The 27425-nt window shown below is 37.7% G+C and overlaps 1 protein-coding gene across 5 annotated transcripts in view; it reads left to right on the top strand.

Annotated features, from left to right (window-relative positions):
* Positions 1–27425, top strand: part of gne (glucosamine (UDP-N-acetyl)-2-epimerase/N-acetylmannosamine kinase) — a 46160-nt gene that overhangs the window by 7629 nt on the left and 11106 nt on the right. For 2 of the 5 annotated variants that reach the window (XM_051705204.1, XM_051705206.1), the window contains exons 2-5: positions 20448–20471; positions 21213–21421; positions 25939–26393; positions 27213–27365. In XM_051705204.1, coding sequence (XP_051561164.1) covers positions 20448–20471; positions 21213–21421; positions 25939–26393; positions 27213–27365 — 841 coding nt within the window. Of the gene's footprint in view, positions 1–13071; positions 13246–20447; positions 20472–21212; positions 21422–25938; positions 26394–27212; positions 27366–27425 lie in introns of those variants that run through there. The other 3 variants (XM_051705201.1, XM_051705203.1, XM_051705205.1) reach the window with 3 other exon arrangements.

Here is a 27425-nt window from a genome sequence, read left to right as displayed (position 1 = left end):
TTAGCTCTTAAAAAAAGTACAAACATCCGCATATTTGTGTGATTGTCCTAGTTTTCTTAAAACAAGCACCAAAATCCGCAAAGGCTATATGTGTGTTTTTCATAGTTGTCTTCCCTTCACAAAAAGTACTGTGACGGTACCTTGGTTCATCGATAGTATCAGGTGGTGATACTATGGTAGTTTGATAGCCTGTATACCGTTGCGGTGATACTACTGAATAATTACCATTTTATGTACCATTGTTATGATGGTACATGTCCAAAACTACACTAGTATAATGGCACTATGTCCAAAACAAACAAGCTTTTTGCTAGTGCTGGAAGGATATGGCAAGCCGAATTAACTTTTAATCATTCACTGAAAATTAATTCAGCATATATCAACAATTATCAGTATCAGCAACAGAGATCTAGTATTAGTGAAAGTGGATTTCTTTTTATTTATCAGCAATTACATGTGTGCTTGTAAAAATGTTAATTCTTGATATACAAAGTGACGTCATTACTTGCAGAAATGCACATTCTTGACATAAAAATGGCATTCTCTCTAGTAAAAATATTTTTCTTGATATCTGTAACTTCATTTTCACAAGTAGAATTTCACAGTGATCTGTGAAACTATCGCAAGCCGAATTGACTTCATTCGCAGGATGTGAAATAAATTTTTTCACTAGTTAAAATGCTAATTCTTGATATAAGGAATGTAATTACTACTAGTGAAAATGCTAATTTTTAATATCATTTATAACATTTGCACTTGTAAAAACAGTGAATACTTGGTATCTGTTACTTTGCATTTTATATTTGTCATTTACTCCTATTGAAAACACAATTACAGATATCTAAAATTAATTTCTTATTAGTTGAAATATCAATTTCACATATCAGCAAAGCACTTCTTACTAGTATAAATTATCTTTTTTTTTTAAACCTGAAAAGCTGCTCAGCAAGGAAGAAGCCAATGCTCCAAAACTGCCATAAAAAGCCAGACTACAGTTTGGAAGTGCACATGGAGACAAAGATCGTACTTTTTGGAGAAATTTCCTCTGGTCTGATGAAACAAAATTGAACTTTTTGGCCATAATGACCATTGTTATGTTTGGAGGAAAAAGGGTGAGGCTTGCAAGTTGAAGAACACCATCCCAGCCGTGAAGCATGGGGGTGGCAGCATCATGTTGTGGGGGTGCTTTGCTGCAGGAGGGACTGGTGCACTTCACAATATAGATGGCATCATGAGGAAGGAAAATTATGTGGATACATTGAAGCAACATCTCAAGACATCAGAGAGGAAGTTAAAGCTTGGTCGCAAATGGGTCTTCCAAATGGACAATGACCCCAAGCATATCTCCAAAGTTGTGGCAAAATAGCTTAAGGACAACAAAGTCAAGGTATTTGAGTGGCCATCACAAAGCCCTGACCTCAATCTGATAGAAAATTTGTGGGCAGAACTGAAAAAGCATGTGCGAGCAAGGAGGCCTACAAACCTGACTCAGTTACACCAGTTCTGTCTGGAGGAATGGGCCAAAATTTTAGCAATTTATTGTGAGAAACTTGTGGAAAGCTACCCAAAACATTTGACCCAATTTAAACAATTTAAAGGCAATGCTACCAAATACTAACAAAGTGTATGTAAACTTCTGACCCACTGGGATTGTGATGAAAGAAATAAAAGCTGAAATAAATAATTCTCTCCTATTATTCTGACATTTCACATTCTTAAAATAAAGTAGTGATCGTAACTGATCTAAGACATGTTTTCTACGATGAAATGCCAGGAATTGTGAAAAACTGAGTTTAAATGTATTTGCTAAGGTGTATTTAAATGTCTGAATTCAACTGTATACGGGCTGTATACAGAGGGGGCAGAGGTGGCTCAGCAGTTAAGGCTCTAGGTTACTGATCAGAAGGTCAGGGGTTCAAGCCCCAGCACCGCCAAGATGCCACTGTTGGGCCCTTGAGCAAGGCCCTTGACCCTAACTGCTCCAGGGGTGCCATATCATTGCTGACCCTGCACTCTGACCCCAGCTTAGCTGGGATATGTGAAAAAAAAAAGAATTCCACTGTATATGTGCAAATGTATAATGTGTGATAAATAAATAATTAATTATAATTAATTAAATTAATATCTGTAATTGCATTTTAAATAAGAGTAGATGACAGAGCTTTGTGAAATTCTACTAGTGAAAATGTAGTTACAGATATAAAAAATTACAGTTTTTACTTGTTGAAATAAAAATTTGGACATTGATATTGCTGATGACTTAATTTTTTATATCAATAGTTAAAATTTTTACTAGTGCAATTACTGATACAAAAATGAATACTTTCTCTTGTAGTAATTTATATCCTGCAAATGATTAAAAGTCAGTTCAGCTTGTCATAGTGCTTGTCTCATTCTACCAGTAGACAGCACCATTTCACTGTTTTGATCTAGTTAAAATCTTTTCTGTTTCTCTGAGTGGGTTTTTCATTAATATAAGAGCTATATTCTAAGCTCATGTTGGTTGGTTCTTGCGCTTTTCTGTTGTTAGACAAGAAAATGCACTTTCATAATAATGAGGATTATTGGCACAGTATCAGTTATGGAACAGATCTTAGTCTGTTCTGGCATGTTTTATCTAACCTCCGGTTGAAACTCTAGATTAGCACTTTGTCAACCTGATCTCTGTGTATATCTCTTTCCCTGTCTACCTTTTAAGATTTTTTAAATTAAGTTAGTTTACCAAATAATTAGAACTTACTTGTCATTTATTTTATTTGTACTGAAGCCGTCATCTCTTTGAACAGTATGAAATAAAGCAATAACATTTCTGTAGAGCTCATATTGCATACGTCACTGCCATTGCTGACACTTAAATCCAAGCTTGTAGTTTAGGATGTGACAGTTGAAATGCAAACAGTGACAGATCCTAGTCTGCCACACCTAAGTCTTGGCACGTAACACCCTGAAGAAAGATGTGCATGGGCAAAGAAAGAATACAGACACTCATGAACTCAAGCCATGCAATCACAGATAGATTCAAGCTCTACGTGTTCTACGTGTACTCTTTTCCAGAGACCACGAAGACACATCAAATAAAATTCTAACTGATTTTTTTTTTCTTTGGTGTTTGGTGGATTGTTTCAGAGCAAAATATGTGAAAAGTTCAGAGAAATAAATAATTTATGGCAATCACAAGATTAAATAAATAAATATAAAAAGGTGACTATGATTCAAATACTATTATACTAAATAGTATAATTCATATAATCGTCTTCAAGATCTCAGTAATCTATTTCATTGCATCTGGTTGAGAAAAACTCTATAATTTTGCATTAAGCCAGAATATGTATTAAATGAACAAATTATATTAGCAGCCTAATAAATATCAGTAATTGCAAAGCATATAACATTGTTAATACATTTATAAATTGTATTATAATTATAAATGATTAATAATAAATAATATTCTAAAATCTTTTGATAATCATGTTCTTTAGTTGTTACATTTTTGGACAAAAATGGCAAAAAAATTCAAAACGCGAGGGCCAGAAAATGTTGATCTCCCAGGATTTTCACGCCCAACAGTCTGAAATGATTAGTCGACGTTATTGACGACATCAACAATAAAAAATTGTCAACAAAAATTTTCGTTGTCGAATATTCGTTTGATCTCATTTAACGTCACATGAGATCACATTAAACGCTAATGATGACGCACGAGTGCAGCACTGTAAATACAGAAGCACTCTCATTGTGGAGCTGGAGCTGCTGCTCCGCTGAAGCAAAACTTGCATGTCGAGCAAGGAAACACCCCAGCATTACATCTTAAATGCAGTTATATTTTATACGTTATAGCTTTATTAAAGTTCAAATAATATGGAAGTAGATCATGTAAATAACTACAAACTCTGAAACTGGCATTTCTCTGTGCATTCAGTGCTTCTTCTGTGAGTTACGCGAATGCCCCGATCTTAGGGGGAGAGATTGAAACTGCACCCGGCTGATGCACATCTCTGTCGCGGGGACGCTCGTGCCTCGAGCGTGCGTGCGTGTTTGCTGCAGATAGATTATAACGTGATGGCTCGCGACTTATTAAATCATAACGTGTCACTGTGCATTTCTTATCGTGAAGAAAATTGGCAATACGCAGCTTTATTAATAAGAGAGAGTTTGTTTTTCCAATATAAATATCTAAAACTCCTTTAAAACAACTTACATTTTCTTTAGCAGCTATAATGCAGAAAAAAAAATTGTTATCTGAGAATGTTGAATATAATTAGAGCCTGACCGATATGGGATTTTTGAGACCGATTTTAGAGGGGGAAAATTCGTAGATTACCGATATGGTGGCTGATATAGTTAATTTTTGAGCTGGAATGAAAACAGACCTTTTCTATGTGGATTTTGCACCGATATGACTAGGCAAAGGTACTCACAAGGCTGCTTTCTTAAATATTTTTATCAAAGAATATTTGACATTATTATTATACGTTGTCAACAAATTCTAGAAATGAACACTGAGAAAATAAAGAATAAATAAAAATAAAATAAATAGCTTAATAAACATCAGTACTGTATGTTCAGTATCAGCCAGTTGCTGACCATTTAAATAAAGAATAAATAAATATACAATAAATAGCTAAATAAAAATCAGTACTGTATGTTTAGTATCAGTCAGTTGCTGACCATTAAAATAAAGAATAAATTCAAATAAAATAAATAGCTAAATAAACATCAGTACTGTATAGTATTAATCAAATGCTGACTATTTTAATACTGCCAGTCATTTAGAGGCAGGTTGTAAAACAACAAGCATTTACACCTGTTGAGTCAAGAGATAAACTTCGGCAGCGGTGTTACACCATATTCTGCTATACACGTTCAGGAGAAACTTTCAATGGCAGAAAACCAGACTTTTAAATATTACATTTTATAAACGCAACAACTGGAATTGTTCGGTTGAAGGGGGTACCAAACGGTGAATCCTGAACAAAACAGTTTGGTGAATACTTGTTTACACATTAGCTTCCACTGAACTGACAAGCAATGAAAGTAGCTACGTGGTTAGCTATAAGCTCTTTGTCACGGAGAGTAAAAGATGGACGTTGTTTATTTACTTACCAGCATTGCGTCTCACCAACTAGGTAACAACATAGCGTGAAATCAACACTCAATAGACACAATGCACCACCGCACCATTGTCTGCTGAGCTGCAAAAAGATGCTCTGATGTTTACCTTTCAATCTGCTACATTACTGACTGCATTGACAAACTATAGCTGGCTAACATAACAAACAGATGTGATAAACATGAGTGACATGGTTGTCAGGGACAGGGTTAACTTTATATTAGTTATATTGAAAAGGGAAAATGATTGGGTCATTGTTTATTAACTTTCCAGTATGTATTTCACAAACTAGTTAGCAGCTTACTGAGAAGACGCTGCTTAACACCACACCGCTTAACTCCACCCTGTCTGCAGAACCACCGTCAGCTCAGCTCTGTAAACAATGGAGTCGGAACGTGCTCTGCTGTACAAACTACGTTATGACACCAGTTCAAGCATTGTTTTCTGCATTATATGTTCTGAAAAAGTTTTCATATCTGCACATATCGGTAAACATATACGCCAATACCGATATATCGGTGAAAGGCTAATATCGGCCGACTGATAAATCGGTCGGGCACTAAATATAATATTTAAAAGATCCTTTAAAAAAGATGCATTCACCTGAGAAGCAGCATATAAGATATTGATACTTGCTTTTTGAGAATAGATCTTGAATATACAGTTGAAGTCAGAAGTTTACATTCACCTAAGCCAAATACATTTAAACTCAGTTTTTCACAATTTCTGACATTTAGTCGTAGAAAACATTCCCTGTCTTAGGTGAGTTAGGATCACTATTTTAAGAATGTGAAATATCAGAATAATAGTAGAGAGAATGATTTATTTCAGCATTTATTTCTTTCATCACATTCCCAGTGGGTCAGAAGTTTGCATACACTTTGTTAGTATTTGATAGCATTGCCATTAAATTGTTTAACTTGGGTCAAACGTTTTGGGTAGCCTTCCACAAGCTTCTCACAATAAGTTGCAATAAATTTTGGCCCATTCCTCCTGACAGAACTGGTGTAACTGAGTCAGGTTTGTAGGCCTCCTTGCTCGCACATGCTTTTTCAGTTCTGCCCACAAATTGTCTTTCAGATTGAGGTCAGGGCTTTGTGATGGCCACTCCAATATCTTGACTTTGTTGTCCTTAAGCCATTTTGCCACAACTTTGGAGATATGCTTGGGGTCATTGTCCATTTGGAAGAACCATTTGCAACTGAGCTTTAACTTCCTGGCTGATGTCTTGAGATGTTGCTTAAATATATCCACAGAATTTTCCTTCCTCATGATGCCATCTATTTTGTGAAGTGCACCAGTCCCTCCTGCAGCAAAGCACCCCCACAACATGATGCTGCCACCCCCATACTTCACGGTTGGGATGGTGTTCTTTGACTTGCAAGCCTTACCCTTTTCCATCCAAACATAACGATGGTCATTATGGCCAAACAGTTCAATTTTTGTTTCATCAGACCAGAGGACATTTCTCCAAAAAGTAAGATCTTTGTCCCCATGTGCACTTGCACACTGTAGTCTGGCTTTTTTATGGCGGTTTTGGAGCAGTGGCTTCTTCCTTGCTGAGCAGCCTTTCAGGTTATGTCGATTTAGGACTCGTCTTACTGTGGATATAGATACTTGTCTACCTGTGTCCTCCAGCATATTCACATGGTCCTTTTCTGTTGTTCTGGAATTGATTTGCACTTTTTGCACCAAACTGCATTCATCTCTAGGAGACAGAATGCGTCTCCTTCCTGAGCAGTATGATGGCTGTGTGGTCCCATGGTGTTTATAATTGCGTACTATTGTTTGTACAGATGAACATGGTACCTTCAGGCATTTGGAAATTGCTCCCAAGGATGAACCAGACTTACTCTGTCCTTACTGCACTCGCAGAAGTATAACCAAGTGAAAAAATACACTCATATACAAAATAGACTTATATTTAAGATACATTCTCTTAATCAAGTCTAAATACCTTAAATGTTGCTTCTCAAGTGAATGAATCTTGTTTTAAGGATTGTTTGACAATTTAAAATGGGAAACAAGACAAAAACACTTGAAAACAATAGGATTTTTTGCAGTGAATTTCTTTACTGAATTAAACTTAATACAATTATTTCTTTTCCCTTTTAATTCAGTGAATGTCATTTAGAGGTATTTTTAAAAGATTATTTTGTCCTCTTTATTGTTAGTAAGCATGTTTAATACAGCCTTTTATGTCGGGTCACAAGTTGAATAATCGGTTAAGAGCTAATGATTAATCTTCACAATAATCGCCGAATAATCGTTCTAATAATCGTTCTAATAATCGTTAGATTAATCTATTATTAAAATAATTGTTAGTTGCAGCCCTACTATAGAATTTACTCCGAATGGTGCCAAAAACAAAAAACATCCAGTGAGCGGCAGAGGTCACAGGGAATGGCCAGACTGGTTCGAACTGACAGAGTCTACGGTAACTCAGATAACCGCTCTGTACAATTGTGGTGAGGAGAATATCGTATCAGAATGATATTCTGAGATGCGGGTTGGTGCTGTTTTGGTGACACGATGCGGACCAGTAATGTAGTCTTGGGCTTACACAGGCATACGCCATATGCCCACCCGTCTTTCTTAGGATTTTGATTATTCCCACCTGAAATAAGTGATGATACGTATGGCCTCCAGAACAATAGTAGTCTTTTGACCCGGAACTTTTTCAGTCTACTAATGCAATGCTGCAGCACCGTTGAGTGAATTGTGTATGTATATATATATATATATATTTTTTTTTAAAGTGTACAGAGATTATCTTTAAACGCGCATGGAGCTGTGGGAGCGCAACTGATGGCACTGGCAAGACAGACAGTCTGACTAAGCTGATCCACCCATCAGAATGTTCATTTCAGACACGATTGGATATTTGCTAACCAGTAATATTTTCAGTAAGGGGAGGGACATTTCCAGTATCTAATGCTAATACACAAACATCCCTGGAATAACCATAATTTAAGCTGTAAATTTATTTCCCTGCTAAATGTGTATATATACATTTAAATTTAACATATGCAATTAGACTTTGTGAAAATACTGCATGTTTTTGCACAAGTGCTAGTTTTTGATGCTCTTCGCAGATGCTGGACAACTGTGTCCCTTAGTTATACTTTTGCTTTTTACTGCTGACGGTGGTGCATTATTCTCGTGATATCAGATCATTTCAATTTATATTTCTAAGTAGGAAAACAATTTTACTACACACAGAAAAGCACATAATAGTACACAAATAAAACAAAAAAACATAAATTTTTATATAGGCTATATATGGTAATACAAGATAACGTGAACATTACTACACACATATCAGCTACAATACTTAACAGTGTATTCTGTATTATGAATTAGTTTAATCAAATCAAGTCACTTTTATTGTCACACAACCATATACACAAGTGCAATAGTGTGTGAAATTCTTGGGTGCAGTTCCGAGCAACATAGTAGTTGTGACAGTGATGAGACATATACCAATTTACAATAAACATCAGATTTACAACACAATTTAAAATCTAATATACGCATAATTACACACAACACATAATACAAATAATAACATACAATGTACAGTATACAATACACTCAATATAAAATACATATTATACAATAAAAAAGTATATATAGAATGTACAGTAGGTTGTATTGTACTGTATTGACATTCAGGCTGTCGGTTGATAGTAAGTTGCCAGTGTGTTGTTAAGAGAGAATATAATATAATAATAATATAATTTATGACAGTCCAGTGTGAGGTATAAGAGTAAGAGTAATAAAGTGCAGTGCTGATGTATTTTGATCGTGAGACATCAAGAGTTCAAAAGTCTGATTGCTTGGGAAGAAGCTATCATGAAGTCGGCTGGTGCGGGTCCTGATGCTGCGATACCACCTGCCTGATGGTAGCAGTATGAGCAGCCCATGGCTCGGGTGGCTGGAGTCTCTGACGATCCTCCGAGCTTTTTTCACACACCGTCTGGTATATATGTCCTGGAGGGAGGGAAGCTCACCTCCGATGATGTGTCTGGCAGTTCGCACCACCCTTTGCAGTGCTTTGCATTTGTGGGCGGTGCTATTGCCGTACCAGGCGGAGATGCAGCCAGTCAGGATGCTCTCTACAGTGCAAGTGTAGAACCGTGTGAGGATGTGGCGGTTCATTCCAAACTTCCTCAGCCGTCTCAGGAAGAAGAGGCGCTGATGAGCCTTCTTCACAATGTGAGTTCCTCAGTGTTGTGGACACCCAGGAACTTGAAGCTACTGACTCTCCCCACTGGTGCTCCATTGATGGTGATGGGTCTGTGTTCTCTATCTCTTCTCCTGAAGTCCACCACAAGCTCCTTTGTCTTACTGATGTTGAGGGAGAGGTTGTGCTCCTGACACCAGTGTGTCAGAGTGTGCACCTCCTCTCTGTAGGCTGTTTCATCATTGTCAGTGATTAGACCTACCACCGTCGTATCATCAGCAAACTAAATGATGGCATTGGAGCTGTGTGTTGCCACACAGTCATGTGTGTACAGGGAATACAGGAGTGGGCTGAGAACACAGCCCTGCGGGGCTCCAGTGTTGAGGGTCAGTGATGAGGAGATGTTGCTCCCCATTCTAACCACCTGGCGTGTGCTTGAGAGGAAGTCCAGGATCCAGCTGCACAGCGAGCTGTTTAAGCCTAGAGCCCGGAGTTTCTCATCAAGCTTGGAGGGCACTATGGTGTTGAATGCTGAGCTGTAGTCTACAAACAACATTCTCACATAAGTGTTCTTTTTTTCCAGGTGGGAGAGAGCAGTGTGTATTGTAGATGCAATGGCATCATCAGTGGAGCGGTTGTTGCGGTAAGCAAACTGCAGTGGGTCTAGTGAGGGAGGCAGCACAGAGCAGATGTAATCTCTGATTAGTCTCTCAAAGCATTTGCTGATGATGGGGGTCAGAGCAACAGGACGCCAGTCATTTAAGCAAGTTATTTTGGATTGCTTTGGAACATGCACAGCGGTGGACGTTTTAAAGCATGTGGGGACTACAGACAAAGAGAGGGAAAGGTTGAAAATGTCCATAAAAACACCAGCCAGTTGGTTCGCACACGCTCTGATGACGTGGCTCGGAATGCCGTCTGGACCCGCGGCTTTGCGGATATTCACCCGTCGGAAGGATCGTGAACTAACCTCTGTAGCTTCGGCTGCGAGAGCTCTCTCCGCGAGGGCGGTGTTATTTCCCTCAAAACGAGCATAAAATGTATTTAGCTCATCCGGGAGAGAGGCAGCGGTGTTCACGGTGGAGTTTTTATTCCCTTTAAAGTCCGTGATGATGTTAATTCCCTGCCACATGCTTCTAGATTTGGTGGTGTTAAACTGTCCTTCAATCTTGTTCCTGTACTGACGTTTTGCTGTTCTGATTTTCGGAGGGCATAACTGGCCTGTTTATTCTCCTCCGCGTTCCCGGAATTAAAAGCAGAGGTCCGCGCATCAAGTGCCATGCGAACATCGCTATTAATCCAAGGTTTCTGGTTCTGATAGATCCGTATTGTTCTGGTCGGAACGAGGTCCTCTCCGCACTTTCTGATGAAACACGTTATGCTATCAGCGTGAAGCTTGATGTCGTCATCAGAGGCGGACCAGAACATCTCCTAATCCGCGCGATCAAAACAGTCTTGTAGCGTAGAGTCTGAATGGTCCGACCAGCACTGGATCATTCTGAGGGTGGGTGCTTCCTGTTTCAGTTTCTGCCTGTAAGCGGGCAGAAGCAGAATGGAACGAGTGGTCCGATTTGCCAAATGGTGGGCGGGGGAGGGATTTGTAGCCGTACCAGAAGGGAGAGTAGCAATGGTCCAAAACCGGTCCCCTCGTGTGTTAAAACTGATGTGTTGGTGGTATTTTGGTGCAATTTATTTAAAATTGGCTTTGTTAAAGTCCCCAGTCACAATGAACGCGGCCTCAGGGTGCGCGGTTTCCTGCTTGCTTATAATCCCGTACATTTCCTTGAGTGCCCGGTCTGTGTCGGCTTGTGGCGGGATGTACACAGCAGTGATAATGACCGCTGTGAATTCCCTCGGTAGCCAGAATGGTTGACACAGAAGCATGAGAAATTCCAGATCAGGAGAGCAGAAAGACTTGATAGAATGTACGTCCCTTTGATCACACCAGGACTTGTTGATCATAAAACATACACCGCCACCTCTGCTTTTACCTGAGAGGTCTTTTGAACTCCGCGGGTTTGATGGCTGAGTCTGGAATCTCCGCAGACATCCAAGTTTCTGTAAGGCAGATAATGCAGCAGTCTCTCGTTGGAAACTCGCAGAGCTTGTTATCCAGAGACTGAACATTTGCCAGTAGAATACTGGGTAGCGGGGGTTGATTTGCGCGACGTCGTACTCTGATGAGAACGCCGGCTCTGTTTCCCCTTTTCCTCCTGCGTTTCCGCAGCCGGGCAGCCCAGACAAAGGGTTCCGCTGGTGTGTTTGTAAACAGCGGGTCGGCATTGAGGAATTTGAAGTCCGGTTTATGGTGTGTAATTGCTGAACCAATATCCAAAAGTGTTTGTCGTAGACAATAAGGCAGACAGCGTCCAATACAAAAAAACATAAGAATTGTAAACAAAACAAACAAAACACTACAATGTTGTGTCGGAGCTCGCAACACAGCAGCCACACTCGGCGCCATCTTGAGTCCTGTATTTATTAGTTGGAGTAATAATAAAGTATTAACAATTTTCATAGTAGCCTAATAAAAGGGACATTAATGACACCTATTAACATCAAGTTACCATACCATTGTTCATAGTAGTTCGACTGTACACCATGCCAGCAAGAAACTTACCCTGATATACATTTTGTAAGTTTATGTGGGACTATGATTACAACAGCGGTTGGTCTTTCATAAATTCACAGTATGCCCACCTCTTCAGACAATACTACACCACTGGGACCTACACAATATTAGGCAGGTGGTTTTGATGTTGTGACTGATTGGTGTATATAGGCTATATACATTTACTGATATGAAAATGATTATTTTGACATCAGATCACTGTTTTGCTTGGCAGTTATCCATTAAAAAATGTACAGAAGTAGAAGAGCACAATAAAAAAAAGCATTATTTCCATTGAATTTTAATTGGATCAGTTGAACATAACAGGCCAACATTTTAAGAGAGCCACAATGAAAGAAGATTAAAAAAAAATAAAATATGATAAGACTGTTGATGTAGGAATAAAGGTTATTTTGCAGTTCTAAAACATTTTTGCACTTCTGTTTTTGTAGTTCTAATTTTGTAACTCCCATTTCAGAAATTATGATAGAACATTACAAATATATTATATTATGCATTCTACATGCTTTTTCGGATTTCACTTATTTTGGTAGGTGTTTCTTTATATTATTCAACGCAGTACATTTACGTTAATAATTATAAATATTGGTATTTTCATGCTTATGACCTTTGCCGTTGGTTTTAATATGGTAAGTAATTGGCCAATAAATATCGGTGGCCTATCGATACATTGGTGCATCCCTTCTTAAAATTCTATTCTTTTTAATTACTCTAATTGTTCAGATGGAGAATTGATTTTAATTTATTTATTTAATTGAACTATAATAAACGTGCCCCTGAAAGTCAGTTCCAGGGGACAGTATGATTTTTGTTTTTTCTGACACTGTACAATAGTTATACTAATGTTAAGTATAAATGCACATTGCAGTGTTCAAAGTGCTCTGTGAAACAATCTGTGAAAATGTAAAGGTCCTATCACATCCTCTTGATTATTGCACAATAAGGAAATAAGATATTAGATTAAAAGTTCACATGTTTGGCAACTGTTGTGTGTATGTGTATTCACTCCACTCCCCCTTTTAAACACATTTCTTCCGCGATCAAGAGGATAGAGCCGGGACCTCCAGCTTGCCTCTCTCCCAGGCAAACAGTAGGTGCACAAGACCTTTCTGTCTCCACCCATTGGGCTGTTCCTGCCTGATTGGGTTTGTGTGAAGCATGCAGTTGGCCTCTCTCCTCCTCCCTTTTGCTTTAATGTCTGTCAGATACGCAGAATAGAGGGAGAACAGACAGAAAGGTGTTGCGTTTGACTCAGAAAACGGCGGAAAAAAAATAATCACTGCACACACCATGCTGGGACATTCTAGGAACCCACACGTGAGTCTGGTGCCATTTTGTCATTTTCTTTTGCTTATTCTCTCTGCCTCTTTCCTTCCCTCCCCTGGTTGTAATGATTAGGGTACAGCTAAGAGGGAGAGTCTTCTGATGCTTTTTAGCAGGGATGATGTCTGTGTGTGTGTGTGTGTGTGTGTCTGGATTTCAGTAGTCTCGTCATATGAATTGAATACACTTAGTCAGCATGGTGTAAGCAACGTGACATCTGTTATTTATTTTTTCTAGGGAAAAGAATAGATGGTTGCGAAGATGGGCAGTGCTCTAGAATCCCCGTAGTACATAGCAGGACAACTGAGAATTATGAGGAATTCTCAAAAGGCCTAGCACTACCTTAAACTGCCATAAACTGTTGTAACCTCATTTGTGATAGGTGTGTGGGAGCTGGCCCAGAGGATGAGCTCTCAGTTATAGAGCACAGATACTGTAATCTCAGAGAGATATTATTCATGTTCTATTAAAGTAGTAACGTCGTGTGTGTGAGTAGTCCAACCACTTCCCACTTTTGCCTCTGTATGGATTTCTGAATTGGGATTCTAAAAAGTAATTTTAATGCAGGGAACTCATTTAAACTCATTGAATGGCAAACAGAAAAGCTTATATGTGACTGTATAAACCTCAGGTTAAGGTTACAGTACATTAGATTCTTTAGAACTGACCTTGGCATTAAACACGCACAAAATAACAGGATAGAGTAGTTATTCAGTGATTAATGTAGTGACAGTCACAAGACACTGGAAAATAAGTGAAATACAGTCGATTTTATGTGACTTTAAATGTATTCAAGCATGCATTCATCCGTATGTTATACACAATTACAAATATTTTGTCAACCTGTTTAACCAGCTTGGATCCTCTTGATAAATCAGACAGTGACACGTCAGAGGCTCAAGAGTTACAGGTAAACAGTGGCATGGTGCAACAATGTAATATTCCTGATGGCACATGAATTTGAAATATACTGGTTGTTAAAACTAATTAACCATGTATTAATTTGAGACTTTGAGAGCACACCACTTTAAATTAGGTTATTAGATTGTTAAAAGGGCTGTCAATCGATTATAATTTATCAAATTAATTACATGGTATTCTGATTGATTAATAGAATAAGGCTTATGGCAATTCATCTATCATATCAATATTTACTGAGAAAGCCCCCCAAATAAAGGTAATTTAGAAAATATTAATTAAAATATTATATAATATATAATAAATATTATAATTCAGATGTTTCAAATGCATCACATCATGTACACACACATACTGTATATAGGCTATAAACACTCGTGGGGACGATTGGAAAAACATCGCCTGGTCTGACGAATCTCAATTCCTGCTGCGACATGCAGATAGTAGGCCCACTGCAGCCTCAGCTTTCTGTTCTTGGCTGACAGAAGTGGAACCCGACGGGGTCTTCTACTGTTGTAGCCCATCCGCCTCAAGGTTCGACATGTTGTACATTCTGAGATGCTATTCTGCTCACTACAATTGTACAGAGGGGTAATCTTGAGTTATCGTATCTTTTCTGTCAGCTCGAACCAGTCTGGCCGTTCTCTGTTGACCTCGCTCATGAACAAGGCGTTTCCATCCTCAGAACTGCCGCTCACTTGATGTTTTTTGTTTTCCGCACCATTCTGAGTAAAAAAAATCCCAGGAGATCAGCAGTTACAGATAGATGTTGACCAATAGTGGATTTTACAGAGACCGATAACTAAGTCGGGCAGTACTACCGATAACCAATTAGTCAACCGATAGTTTTTAAAATTGATACTGAATGAAAAAATAACACAAAGTAAAATAGTGCTGAACTTTATTACAAAAATAAACAGTACTGACTGAACCATGAAAATATATTGTACTTTTTTTAAATTATATATATATATATATATATATATATATATATATATATATATATATATATGAACTATTATTCAAATTTTAAAGTCAGCTGATTTTTAAATTGATATTGATTCCTTAGTCCACAAGTGGGCGCAATAAATACATAAACCATTCAGCACTGTTATATTATTGCATAGAACATTCCTATCCTGGCTGTATTTCATTTTCAACTAATGTGCATAAAATAAATAAACAAAAAGTTTTAGTCGGTCCATATTCTCAAATGTTAAGTCAAAAGAAAAATGAAGGGGGAAAACACTTCAATAGACAGTTCACATGGTGTTACACTTGCACTGATTCCTACTACTCCAGACTCAAGCTACATAATAACAGCGAAATACCACTTTGTTTTTTTATTCATTACAGTTGTATGTAGAGAAGCAATATTCACAGATAGCTGTGGTATTCGGCTGAACTCGGTGGTGAAGCGGCTCAGACTATGAGCCCAGACCAGGGGCTGTTCAAACAGACAGAACACAACAGACTGGAACCGAATGCGAGGTTCTCAAGTCACCCATTTCCAAATTGAACATCTTTCCTTACAAAGCATTTAAACAAATCATTACTTAATCTGAGAAACGCTTATAAGAGAGCAAGACGCAATGGCCAAAGACCTCCACCTACTGTAAGGGGCTGTTCACACTGAACGCTTTTGCAAGCATCTGTTTGTTTTTTCTATGTAAACACGCGTTGGACGAACGTCTCGTGCAGGAATGCTGTTTTTTAGATGATGTGTCTATTTAAAAAGAACTTAAAAAGCATATTGAGACACCTGCTTTCTGTTAAACTGTATATATTGCGCTGTGTCTAGCCTTTTTAGCACAAGAATGAGATCGATCTGAAGTCATCGTATTACTGTGAGGATAAATCAGATGCGTTTCTGATTTGTTTATACGTTTCTCTCGGCTGCATGAAGATATTAATTTGCTTTCTCACGTTACTAGCTTTAAATATACAACTTAGCTGGCTAACGAATGCATAAACATGACCAGCTGGATATAAACTAATGCAAATAGATGGTAATAGATCATAACAATCTGACATTTAAACTTTTGGGTAGGATTTGCGTCACATTGTTCTAATGGCTTTAGGTAAGCTTTAATGTTAGCGTCCTCTCAGCCTTGTCGGCAAACATACTGCTGTTCTCTACTAATGCAGCATCTAGTCAACAAATGAATTACTTTTTAATGATATCACAAGGTGCACTGTAGTGTACTGTATACATTTCTTTGTTGATGTTTTAAATCCGCATCTGAAGTGTTCCGCTCCATGCAGAGTGTAGTCTCACATGTCAAAACAAACACAACAAGGCATCGGTGAAGTGATATAATTATGATTTATTTTGCCTCTAGAGGCCGCTCTCATACTGTATAATGACAGCGGACCCTTCCCAGCCACTCCAGCACTGGACGCAATGGGGAAAAACTATCGGTGTGGATTTTTGCCGCGATAGTTCCAGAAATCTGTTATCGGTGCCGATTAATCGGCAAAGCCGATATATCGGTTGACCTCTAGATACAGAAGTACTCAAACCAGCCTGTCTGGCACTAACAGTCATGCCACAGTATGAAAAAGTAGGTGTACAGGTGTACCTAATGAAGTGGTCGGTGAGTGTAAATTGTGGCAACAGACAAGAAAAGCATTTAGACAATTCACAAATAAAGTAAAATATTCACTGTAAACCCAGATAAGTTAGCAGAACTCAAAGAAATTGAGGTAATCAGTTATATCAAATTTTTTAAGTTAATACATTTCAGATTTAAGTAAGTGGAAATGTCAGGTTTTAATTTTGTACTACTTATGCATACTAATTGCTCTTAACTTGAAAAATTGAGTAAGCTAACTCGTACATTCTGATGGCACTTAACTTTACATTTTGAGTAAACCACCAGATTATTATTATTTATCTTTTTTGCAACACAAATCAGTTATTTCCATCAATTTATTGACCCAAGTTATGTCTGACTTAGTGACTTATAGTCGTCCACTTAATAATGGATAAAGCAGTAAGAAAGATACATACTTGGTATCGGTCTTCAAGCTCAAGCTCCACTCTTCACCATAATGGTAACCCCCAAAACTCCAACATAACAGAACTCTTCTAAATGGCAACATAAAACATTAAACACTAACAAGTTTCCCCCTTTGCATTCATGTTGCAAAAACACATAAAATAACACTTAATTTTAACATTTACTTTCCTTATCGAGTCCCATGCAAAGCATGCTGGGAACAAGAAATCCCCTTCCCAATTTCAGTTTACCAAACAAAGTTAATTATACTCAACATTAAAACAGTTCAGGTTACTTAAAAGGTGTCAGTTTCGTGAACTCAAAAGAAAAAAGTTCTAAATACTCAGACTAATTTATTTGAACTAATTTGAATGATTTAATTTTTCCTTACTTAATATAATTAATTACTTTGAGCATTGGGGTTTACAGTGTTGTTTTTTATTTCCATATCGTTGAACAAAACCCAATTATTGGCCTACTCTCAGCTCTGTTTAATTCAGTCCCTCCAGGATATTGCGATCGCAAGAATTATTGCAAATTCAACCAATCTCCGTATTTTTTTGTGGTAGCTTGCAATTTTTTATAATTTCCGCCAATTTTCCACAAAAAATTTAAATCTCTTTCCTTCATGTTTGACAGCGGCAAAGCAAATGCTTGAAAAGCCTGAAGCAGTCGCAACATATCCAAATGAACAGCTGCTATTGTATAATCTCCATAGTAACAGTGTAAGCGTCTCCGCCTTGCCTCCTCCACGTTTTGCATTCACTATCAAAATACTTGTCTAAACTGTCGATGGACCGCAGACAGCACACATAGGCTACATCACAGCTAGCGTCTAATCTTCACCCTGCGTGCTGCGAATGAGACACAAAACCTGCGTTTATACACAGAATCCCTAACATTTACTTAAAATCCCCATTAGTTGTGTAGTAAAATGTGATTAGAATTTGAAGTGCTTAATACAGTAGGCTATGAATCTGAAATCGGCAATTTATGCTGAAAATAAATGTTTTTTACTGATTTAAAAATATCACTTATACTTAACAGTATATTTCAAAATATGACAAAAATGGCCATTTTCATATATGTAACATATTTGTTTGATTCACTTGTGGAATTTAAATTTGTACATAAATGCTCAAATATATGAACTCTAATTGTATTTGTTTGTATATGGCCATATATCACATTTCTATATCAGACAATGTAATAACGGCAACAGGCCTAATGAATCCTAATTTGTGTTTTTAATTTAGATATTTATTGCATGTCTATTTTAAACTTAGACTAAGACTAGGAAACTAAGTTTTTTTGCATTGTCTGAGGCAGAAATTTTAAAACAAAAATAATTAATGGTCTTCCAATACCCACAGGTTTCACCTAAATTTATGGTAGCCTATTTTTGGGTGTAATTCTTTTATTTTTCTTCTTGCTAAATGCATTTACAATTACAATTACAAAGTTATATAATGATGATTTGTGAGTTTTCACAAATTTAATTGCTGGTCTGTGTAATCCTGCATCTGATTGACGCTTTTAAAGTGTTTCCCTTAGGTTGCATCGCGTCTCACTAGCTTCTAGCGTCTCTAGTCATACGCGCTGTATTTTTAGGATAATATGTAAGGGATAATGTGCAGTCAGCCTGTTGTCATCGCACAATAAACCCCAACAGGGTGATCAGGACCCCGCCACCAAGCGGAGGGGTGTTGTGTCACCATGAAGGGGTTTATTTTGCGATTAAAAACCGGCTCACTGTATATTATCCGGCTTATTTCACTGCTACTAACCAAATAAATAAATACATTGACATAATATATTGATTTGCATTGAAATTGTGTAATTATGTGATAAAGAAATCGCTAAAGAGCTGGAATCAACGTCCGGTTTGCGTCGGAGTTCTGTTGGTGTTTATTTTGTGAAAATGACCATATGACTCCTCATTATTCAGACTATTACAAAACTACTTGCCAAATAAATGCACATGAAACATTGATTTAAGTTAAATTGATTTTATTAGCTTACTTGAAGAGATCGCACAGTGATCCGAGAAGCAGGAAAGAAAGCTTTTAGAATCCGGATGAGCGATCTGATATGTCTTAATCCAGAATGTGCGGTTATTACAGCGCAATATCTGACCGCTATCAATTAATTTAACAACGCAGTAATACTAGCACCAGTTAGAACAGTCAAACAATACAGTAAAAATGCAAAACTACACAGACATTGAATACTTTCATTATTACTTTTTACTTGGTCACACCACTTGACATTTATTAAATCAAAACTGATGTTGGAAACTGTATAAAAGTAAAATAATAATAATAATAATAATAAAAAGACGAAAGCAACATGAATACAAAGATTACATTTCTAAGAACATGTGTTTTAAACTAGATTTAAAAAAAAGATTTTTCTTTTTAATAATCTTGGAAATTCTTTGGCTTTATTTGCCATAGACACAGTTAATGACTCACAAGATCCTTTTCAATAAGCCTTTAGCAAGAGCTCTCTTGATAAAGGCTCTCTCTTAAGCCACTTCACATTTGACATGACCGGGGGTTTTGCAGTCTTCTCCATTTTGTGATCAAAAGAAAACTCAAACCGCAAATTTCATTTGGGCCTTAGACACACCCCTGTATTTAGTATTTTGAGTGGCTGGAAACCTCTGGCTATATTTTTTCCAATTATGTTAATAGTGTTCTACAAATACATAATAAAAAAATCTGTTATGCATAAATGTGATCAAATAATGCCTTTCTCACCACAGTTATGAGCCCCACCTATAGGCGGATGTTTAGTAATTATGATTCATAGGTTGTTTAAACTTAAGTCATGTCAACATTGGGATACATTTTACTTAATTGTTTCTAAAGGAGCCAAATTTTATTTAGATACATTTACTGTATTGCATCTTATAGGCCTACCTACTGAATAAAGAAGGACTTGTAAATAATGTTTGACTTTGGCTGGCTTGGACATTCCCCTTAATGCAATGGGACTTTGACAATCGCCACCTTAGTCGGTAGGTTCCATTTGCTTACTATCCGGTTGCATTGTTTGCTCTTTGTCTGTTAAAGCAAATTTGAGTATTTAAATAGTCAATGATTATCCAAATACTGTGAAGAAGCAAGTGTCTGGAAGTATCTGATGGGTTCTAATCACTAGTCAGGCAAGTTGCTCTTTTTGCAGACGCATAGTTTTACTGTCCTGTTTGAATTGATGTAGCTACAACTGCTTATTCTTTCTTTTCCTTCTTATTCTGCTTGCATGCCTCAGAGTGTTCAGGTCAGGAATACTCATGTAAGTACAATCCTTCTCAATTTGGAAACCCTGGCATGAAAGATATGCTCTGATTTACTACAGTTATGTGTTCATTGTTTTCTCTATTTTCAAATGACTCATTATAAAGTTTTGGTCCCGGATGCTGATTGGTCAGTGCAGACTTCCATAGGCAGCTGTGCTAAAATATGCAATATAGTTATTACTATGCACAAGTATGACACTTAGCCTAATGAATTTGCTTAATCAAATAATGTTTTAATGCAAATGTTTTTATTATTGTGTAGTAACTGTTTTATACAAGCAATGAGACACTCCACTGTGCATCATCCGTGAATATATTTGCAACATAGTACTGCCACACTTTAAATCGGATATTCGCAATCCAACAACATTGAATGTTACTGTGTTGGGTTATTTAGATTAGCCTATTATTTGGATGATTCTGTACAGTGCCACGGTGTGAATGATGATCATTATCATTAAAGGTTGTTTACATTCTCGTATTAATAATCTCTTATGCCTTTAGCTCTCTTTAAAGGACTTTATTACACTTTATATGTGCGTTCCAGAGAGTAGAAAAAAAACTGATTTAACCACTTGCAAGTGTTTTTTTTTAGTGTCTTGGTTTTATCAGTTGACTTTTGATATAAATGAAAGGAGATTGCAAGCATGTTGTGGGCTTTGAATAGAGTTATACTAGAAGCTTATCTTTCAGAATTTTGTACGCTTATGCTGAGAGTTACTATGTTCCTCATTTAGGAGTTGTACTATCTGAAGACCCAACGTGAACAGGGGAAGATGGAGCAACAGGAAAATGGGCTGAAGCGTCGGCTACGCCTGTGCGTGGCCACCTGTAACAGAGCTGATTACTCCAAACTCGCCCCCATCATGTTCGGCATCAAGTCTCACTCAGATATCTTTGACCTGGAGGTGGTGGTGCTGGGTTCACATCTGATTGATGATTACGGGTAAGACCTGCATCCGGTTATGCGGGGTATGATGTCTTGATTTTAGCTGAAGTGTGCAATTTTTTTCGATGTTAACATACTTCTATCCTAGCTTAATATGCAGAGACCACTGTAAGTAAGCCATTTGTACTTGGATTTTAGAGGTTGACCGATTGTGAATTTTGCTGATACATATAACTAAGGTGGTGGAAAAGGCTGATAACCGATAACTCTGCAGATCAATGAAAAAAAAAAAACTATTTATAGAAAGATGAAAAAATTTGTAGTCTTTCTTTACTATGACTAGCATAGACATTGAGCCAACAAGAATTCAAAATGAATAAAATCCCAAAAGCAGTTTGAGCAACCAAAAACCCAGTAACAACCAGAAAAGTTTATATTTGTGCGTAACGTGTAACTTTTAAATCTAAACAAGCCCAAAATAGGGAGTCTTATTTTGAAATGGCAGAGGCTTGGCTCTGTTACAATGCTCTATATGTAAGTATTTACCAAATGAAGCATTTTATAGCCTATACACTCACAGACCACTTTATTAGGTACACCTTTACAACTACTTATTCATGCGCTTATTTAATTAGCCAATTGTGTGGCAGCAGTGCAATGCATAAAATCATGCAGATACGGGTCAGGAGCATCACTTAATGTTCACATCAACCGTCAGAATGGGGGAAAATGTGATCTCAGTGATTTTGACCGTGGCATGATTTTGGTCTCCTGGGATTTTCACGCACAACAGTTTCTAGAGTTTACTCAGAATGGTGCAAAATGAAAGATGATGAGAGAGGTCAATGGAGAATGGTCAGACTGGTTCGAGCTGACAGAAAGGTTACTGTAACTCAGATAACCCCTCTGTACAATTGTAGTGAGCAGAAAAGCATTTCAAAATGCACAAGACATCAAACCTTGAGGCGGATGGGCTACAACAGTAGACCACCACATCGGGTTCCACTTCTGTCAGCCAAGAACAGAAAGCTGAGGCTGCAGTGGGACTACCATAAGTGTACCTCAGCAGAAATCGAGTTTCATCAGACCAGGCTATGTTTTTCCAGTCTTTATCTGTCCAGTTTTGGTGAGTCTGTGTGTTTTGCACTGCTGCCACATGATTGTCCGATTATAAACAATCACATGAAGGTTTACAAGTGCACCTAATAAATTGGTCTGTGAGTGTATATTCACCCAATGAAGAAAGTTACATATTTCACCTGATGAGGTTGATTAGAAAAAAAAAAAACGAGCAGCAACTATCGGCATAGATTTTTGCAGATTATCGATAGTTTCAAAAGTGACTGATTAATTGGTGAAACCGATACTTCGGCCTACCTCTAGTTGATTTTCCCTGAAAAGTGGGAAATGTGGCTCTTTGGCGCAATCAGTATATTGCTGTGTTTGTTGTAGAATCCCAAGTATCAAATCAAATCCCTTTATTGTCACTCAAACATATACACAAGTGCAACAGTGGGTGAAAGTCTTTGGTGCAGTTCCAAGCAACATAGCAGTATGACAATTCCAATAAACATCTGATTTACACATAACACAGTTTACACATCTCACAACATGAGCGTCGCAACATGAATCAGCACTATATCTTAAGGCCAGTTCACACTGCCCCGACAAACACCAACAGACACCAACACTTCCAACATTTTAAAGTTGGCTGTTGTTTTAAGAATGTTGAGAAACAAAACTGTTGTGCTCGCACTGATCCAACAAACACCAACAAACTTGCGTCTTTGCGTGTTGTTCTCCTTTGAAGACGACTGACAAGGAAGAGGTTGCGAATGAAGCTAACCATGTGCAATTTAATATATAAATATTGTGTTCAATTGATTAAACATGTTCAGCATGTAGAGATTATAACCTATTAAACACAACAATTTAAAAACTTTTTGTGTTTGATGGGAACATCTTCAGTCTAAGAGTTCTGTCTGAGGACAACAATCCAGCGGCAAAAAAACATTTTACACATGAGGTTTGTCCACCAAATGTTGGGAAAGTTAATATTTTACATTATTGCAGATATAAGTTAATATTATTGCAGTTCTGCAGAAAATGCAATAACATTTTGAGAAATAAAGGATCTGTGTTTTTCATGCGAGTGAATAGAGCGCTTCAGCACAAATTAGTCTCCGTCCATGTCATGCCTATTTGTACATATTCCCTTACTCGTGTCATCCACACAAACTGCTGATCCCAACACTAACATAAAATTGTTTTCTTTAGAAAGGAATTGAACTCTTTAACAAGTTTGCAACAAAAATGTGATTATTCACGATGGACTGTGTTTCTCCTGCTCTATTAATGCAGGTGTGGTTGCGCGCATTCATTTTCTGTGAATGGGACGCTTACTTCATTGTCATGGCAAGTCAGATTTGTTGGAAAATCATACCACACTGCTCATACATTCCAAGACCTGACAAATGCCGATTAAACATGTTGTCTTGGTTGAGACGCCAATGAACACCAACAAATGCCAAGAGGGTGATCACACTGAACCGACAAAAACAAGTGTTGGATGTTGGTGTTTATTGGTGTTTGTTGGGACAGTGTGAATTGGCCTTTACTGTTACCAAGGAAATGTTGGAATGGAGCTCTTGCTGGGAGTTTTGCTCTCAGAGTGGGTTTCTGCTGGTGGTTAGAAGCATTGTCTTTTATCATTGAAGCCAAACCAGTCTTCTCCTTGGGTAATAAAAGCTTGACTTTGCCTATGTAACGATAGCCAGCTGGTAGGTAGCTGTGTAGTGTGTAAACCTTACTCCCCTGGCCTCAAGAGGTGCACTAGTGGGTCGAGCATGACCGGTTACACCTACAGGGAGCAAAGAGACTCTTTGCTTTCAGTGTAATCTCTACCTCTTCTAAGGCAAATGGAATGCCTGCTGGCACTTCTAATGCATTTATGGGATCAGAGTGAACAAATGTGACTAGACAAAAATTTGTTTTTAGCAGATTTCTGTTTAAAAGACTGTTAAAAGAGACTATGCAAAATGTCTTTTGTATAGTCTAGACGTAAGTGCGATACACTAAATGGACAAAAGTATAAAGTCACCCCATTATTACTCACTAATTTGGCTATTCCAGTAATTTTTTTGTGTGGACATATCTTAATGTTATGACTCTCAGTGACACTCTAGAGCAGGGGTTTTCAAAGTGTTAAACAGTAAGCCCCCCCCTCACAAAATTACAAGACCCCCCCTCCCCATTTTTGTTTTTGTTTGTGTGGATTTAATACATACAAAAAAAAATTGTATATAGGCCTTTACAATAGCCAAGTAAATAATGCATAAAATAGCCTTCGACAAATGTTAAAATAAATAGATAAAAATATATCTTCCACTAAAAACAGCAGAACATTCTGGCCATTTATTTGAAGTTTTATTAGGTATTGTCCTCTATTGTTATATTATTAAAAATCATCATATTTCAGGCATTGGAGCAATTCACCAATAATGATCAATAACCTTAAATTCAGTCTGACTCATTCAGCAATGCGTCATACACTGGATGAGTGATAAATATTTGGCAATAAATATTTCTATTAATAATATGAAGCAGTATTTTGCATTATTTTTATTTAAAAATAGTCTACCTGTTTGTCCTTATGACAGTGGCATTTGACTTTTTTTCACCTATATTTGTGATAAAATTACATCACATGAGCATGTCTCTGTGTTAATCAAACACAAACACATGAAGACACGTCGACCCTATATTATGTTGAACGTCGTGATTTTGTTCCACACCAAGATTAACTTGTGCAGCTGTTTTCCACTGTGGCGACAGCAGACGTGAGTCACAACAGATGTTCTTATTTAACCATTTATGTAATTTTATTTGCTCACGTCTCATCAGTGATCATCAGAATATCGTTCTTAATCAATAATAATTTAACTATGTATTTTACTGCATTTCTTATAATCGTTAACGGCCAAATGGTGAATTGATTCCTCAAACTCCAGTTTGATTCTTCCTCGATATAACACATCTGCAGACGCAGAATATTTGGATGAATGAACAGAAGCAGAGCTATATGGCTTTATAATAGATTTGTGAGTGCACATGACTGGTTTTGATAGTACACGCACTCTCTGAAAGAGAGCAGGGAGATTTCATAGAGCAGCGTTTAGTAAATCTGTGTGCGAGCAGACCAACCGGAACAGATGCGCTCTCCATGATATGCATGCGTTCATGACATTTAACAGAATTATAACACCATAGAGCTACTGTCTATCAAGCTGGACTGTGGTCTATTAAGCCAATTATTTTCATTTATCTTCACAATACATTTTTATTGTATTTATTTATTTATCTTTTGATTTTACTTGGTGAATCAATTTATCATAATCCTCCGCGCCTTCCCTGACATGCCCTGGCGCCACCTGGGGAGACACGCCTCCCGGTTTGAAAACCGTGGCTTTAGAGAATTGTGTGCATTCAACTTTGTTTTAGTGCGAATGTCTCTCTAGCTGTCTGTTTCACATTTTAAATGGGATTTAATATTGATTTTGTTTTCTCATCCTTAGAAACACCTTCCGTATGATTGAACAGGATGAGTTCGATATTGGCTCCAAGTTGCACACTATAGTTCGTGGTGAGGATGAGGCCGCCATGGTGGAGTCGGTCGGTCTTGCTCTCGTAAAGCTTCCAGACGTCCTCCAGCGTCTCGCCCCTGACGTTCTGCTCATTCATGGTGACCGTTTTGATGCACTGGCCTTGGCGACGGCAGCGGCTCTAATGAACATTCGCATTTTGCACCTGGAAGGTGGAGAAGTGAGTGGAACCATTGATGACTCCATTCGTCACGCCATCTCCAAACTTGCACACTACCACGCTGTTTGCACGCGCTCGGCTGAGAGAAACCTCATTTCCATGTGCGAAGACCATTCTCGAATCTTATTGGCTGGCTGCCCATCATACGACAAGCTGCTAACTGCCCACCAACGAGATGATTACACTGATGTCCTCAAGTCCTGGCTTGGTAAGTAGATGGATAAGATGGGGATTCCTAGAGCAGAATACTCAATCCTTCGATCAAAACTTTTTGATGATTATTCTTTATGGTATGCTAAATTACAACATAAGGTCTATCAACAGCATCTGTGACATACTGTCAATTTCCAAAGCAAATCCATCAGTTTGTAAAAACAAATTTGTGTTTACTGAAAGGCACTTATATTGGAAGTCCATAAGGCAAGACGCTGCTTGATGATTTATGTTAAAATACACTCTTTCAACAGTATAGGCACAAGACGTAGCCATATTAAGCTGTGAAACCTTTTGCATAATACGTGCGAGAATACCAGAAAGGAATGTGATGTAACTATCGTCAAAGAACTATTTGCATGATGCAAAGTCCACCCACAGGAATTACATTGATAATGGATAACCAGAAGTTCATCAGCCGAAAAAGTCTGACCGCTAAGAGAATTTAGACAATTTTACAAGTCAAATAACAGCTAAATTTAGCAAAAGCGCTTGAAAAAAATTCAAGCTGCACATTTCTGCTCTTAAACGCACCATAATGCCTTGCCCCATAGGTTTCCATTGTAAGTGCATGACTGTGAACAGGAGGAATGAGCCAAAACTATTGCTTCGGTAATCAACAGTATGTCACAAAGCTTGTGATAGTGCTTAATTTGTTTTGAACCTGGAGAAATCTCTTAAAACAGCACTATTTAAAGCATCCAAGATCAAAATTTGAAACTAAACAAAGCAAAAAGCATTTTAAAAGTTTGGTACATTGATAAAATGTCTAATGCTATTTGTGTGTGTGTGTATGTGGTTCTTTCTTAAACAGGAGATCACATAAAGGAGCAGGATTATATCGTAGCCCTGCAGCATCCTGTAACCACAGACATCAAGAATTCCATTAAGATCTATGAGTTAATGCTGGACGCTCTCATCTCCTTCAACAAGAGAACTCTCATACTTTTCCCCAATATAGATGCAGGTAAGTTGCTTTTTGTTTCTTCCTCTCAAAATTCTCTCAAATCCTTCTCTAAGACTTCAC

Source organism: Myxocyprinus asiaticus, chromosome 8 (assembly GCF_019703515.2).
Source record: "Myxocyprinus asiaticus isolate MX2 ecotype Aquarium Trade chromosome 8, UBuf_Myxa_2, whole genome shotgun sequence".
In the NCBI taxonomy this organism is placed as follows: Eukaryota; Metazoa; Chordata; class Actinopteri; order Cypriniformes; family Catostomidae; genus Myxocyprinus; species Myxocyprinus asiaticus.
The sequence above is the reverse complement of the archived record's forward strand: the minus strand, read 5'-3'. Positions and strand labels throughout refer to the sequence as shown.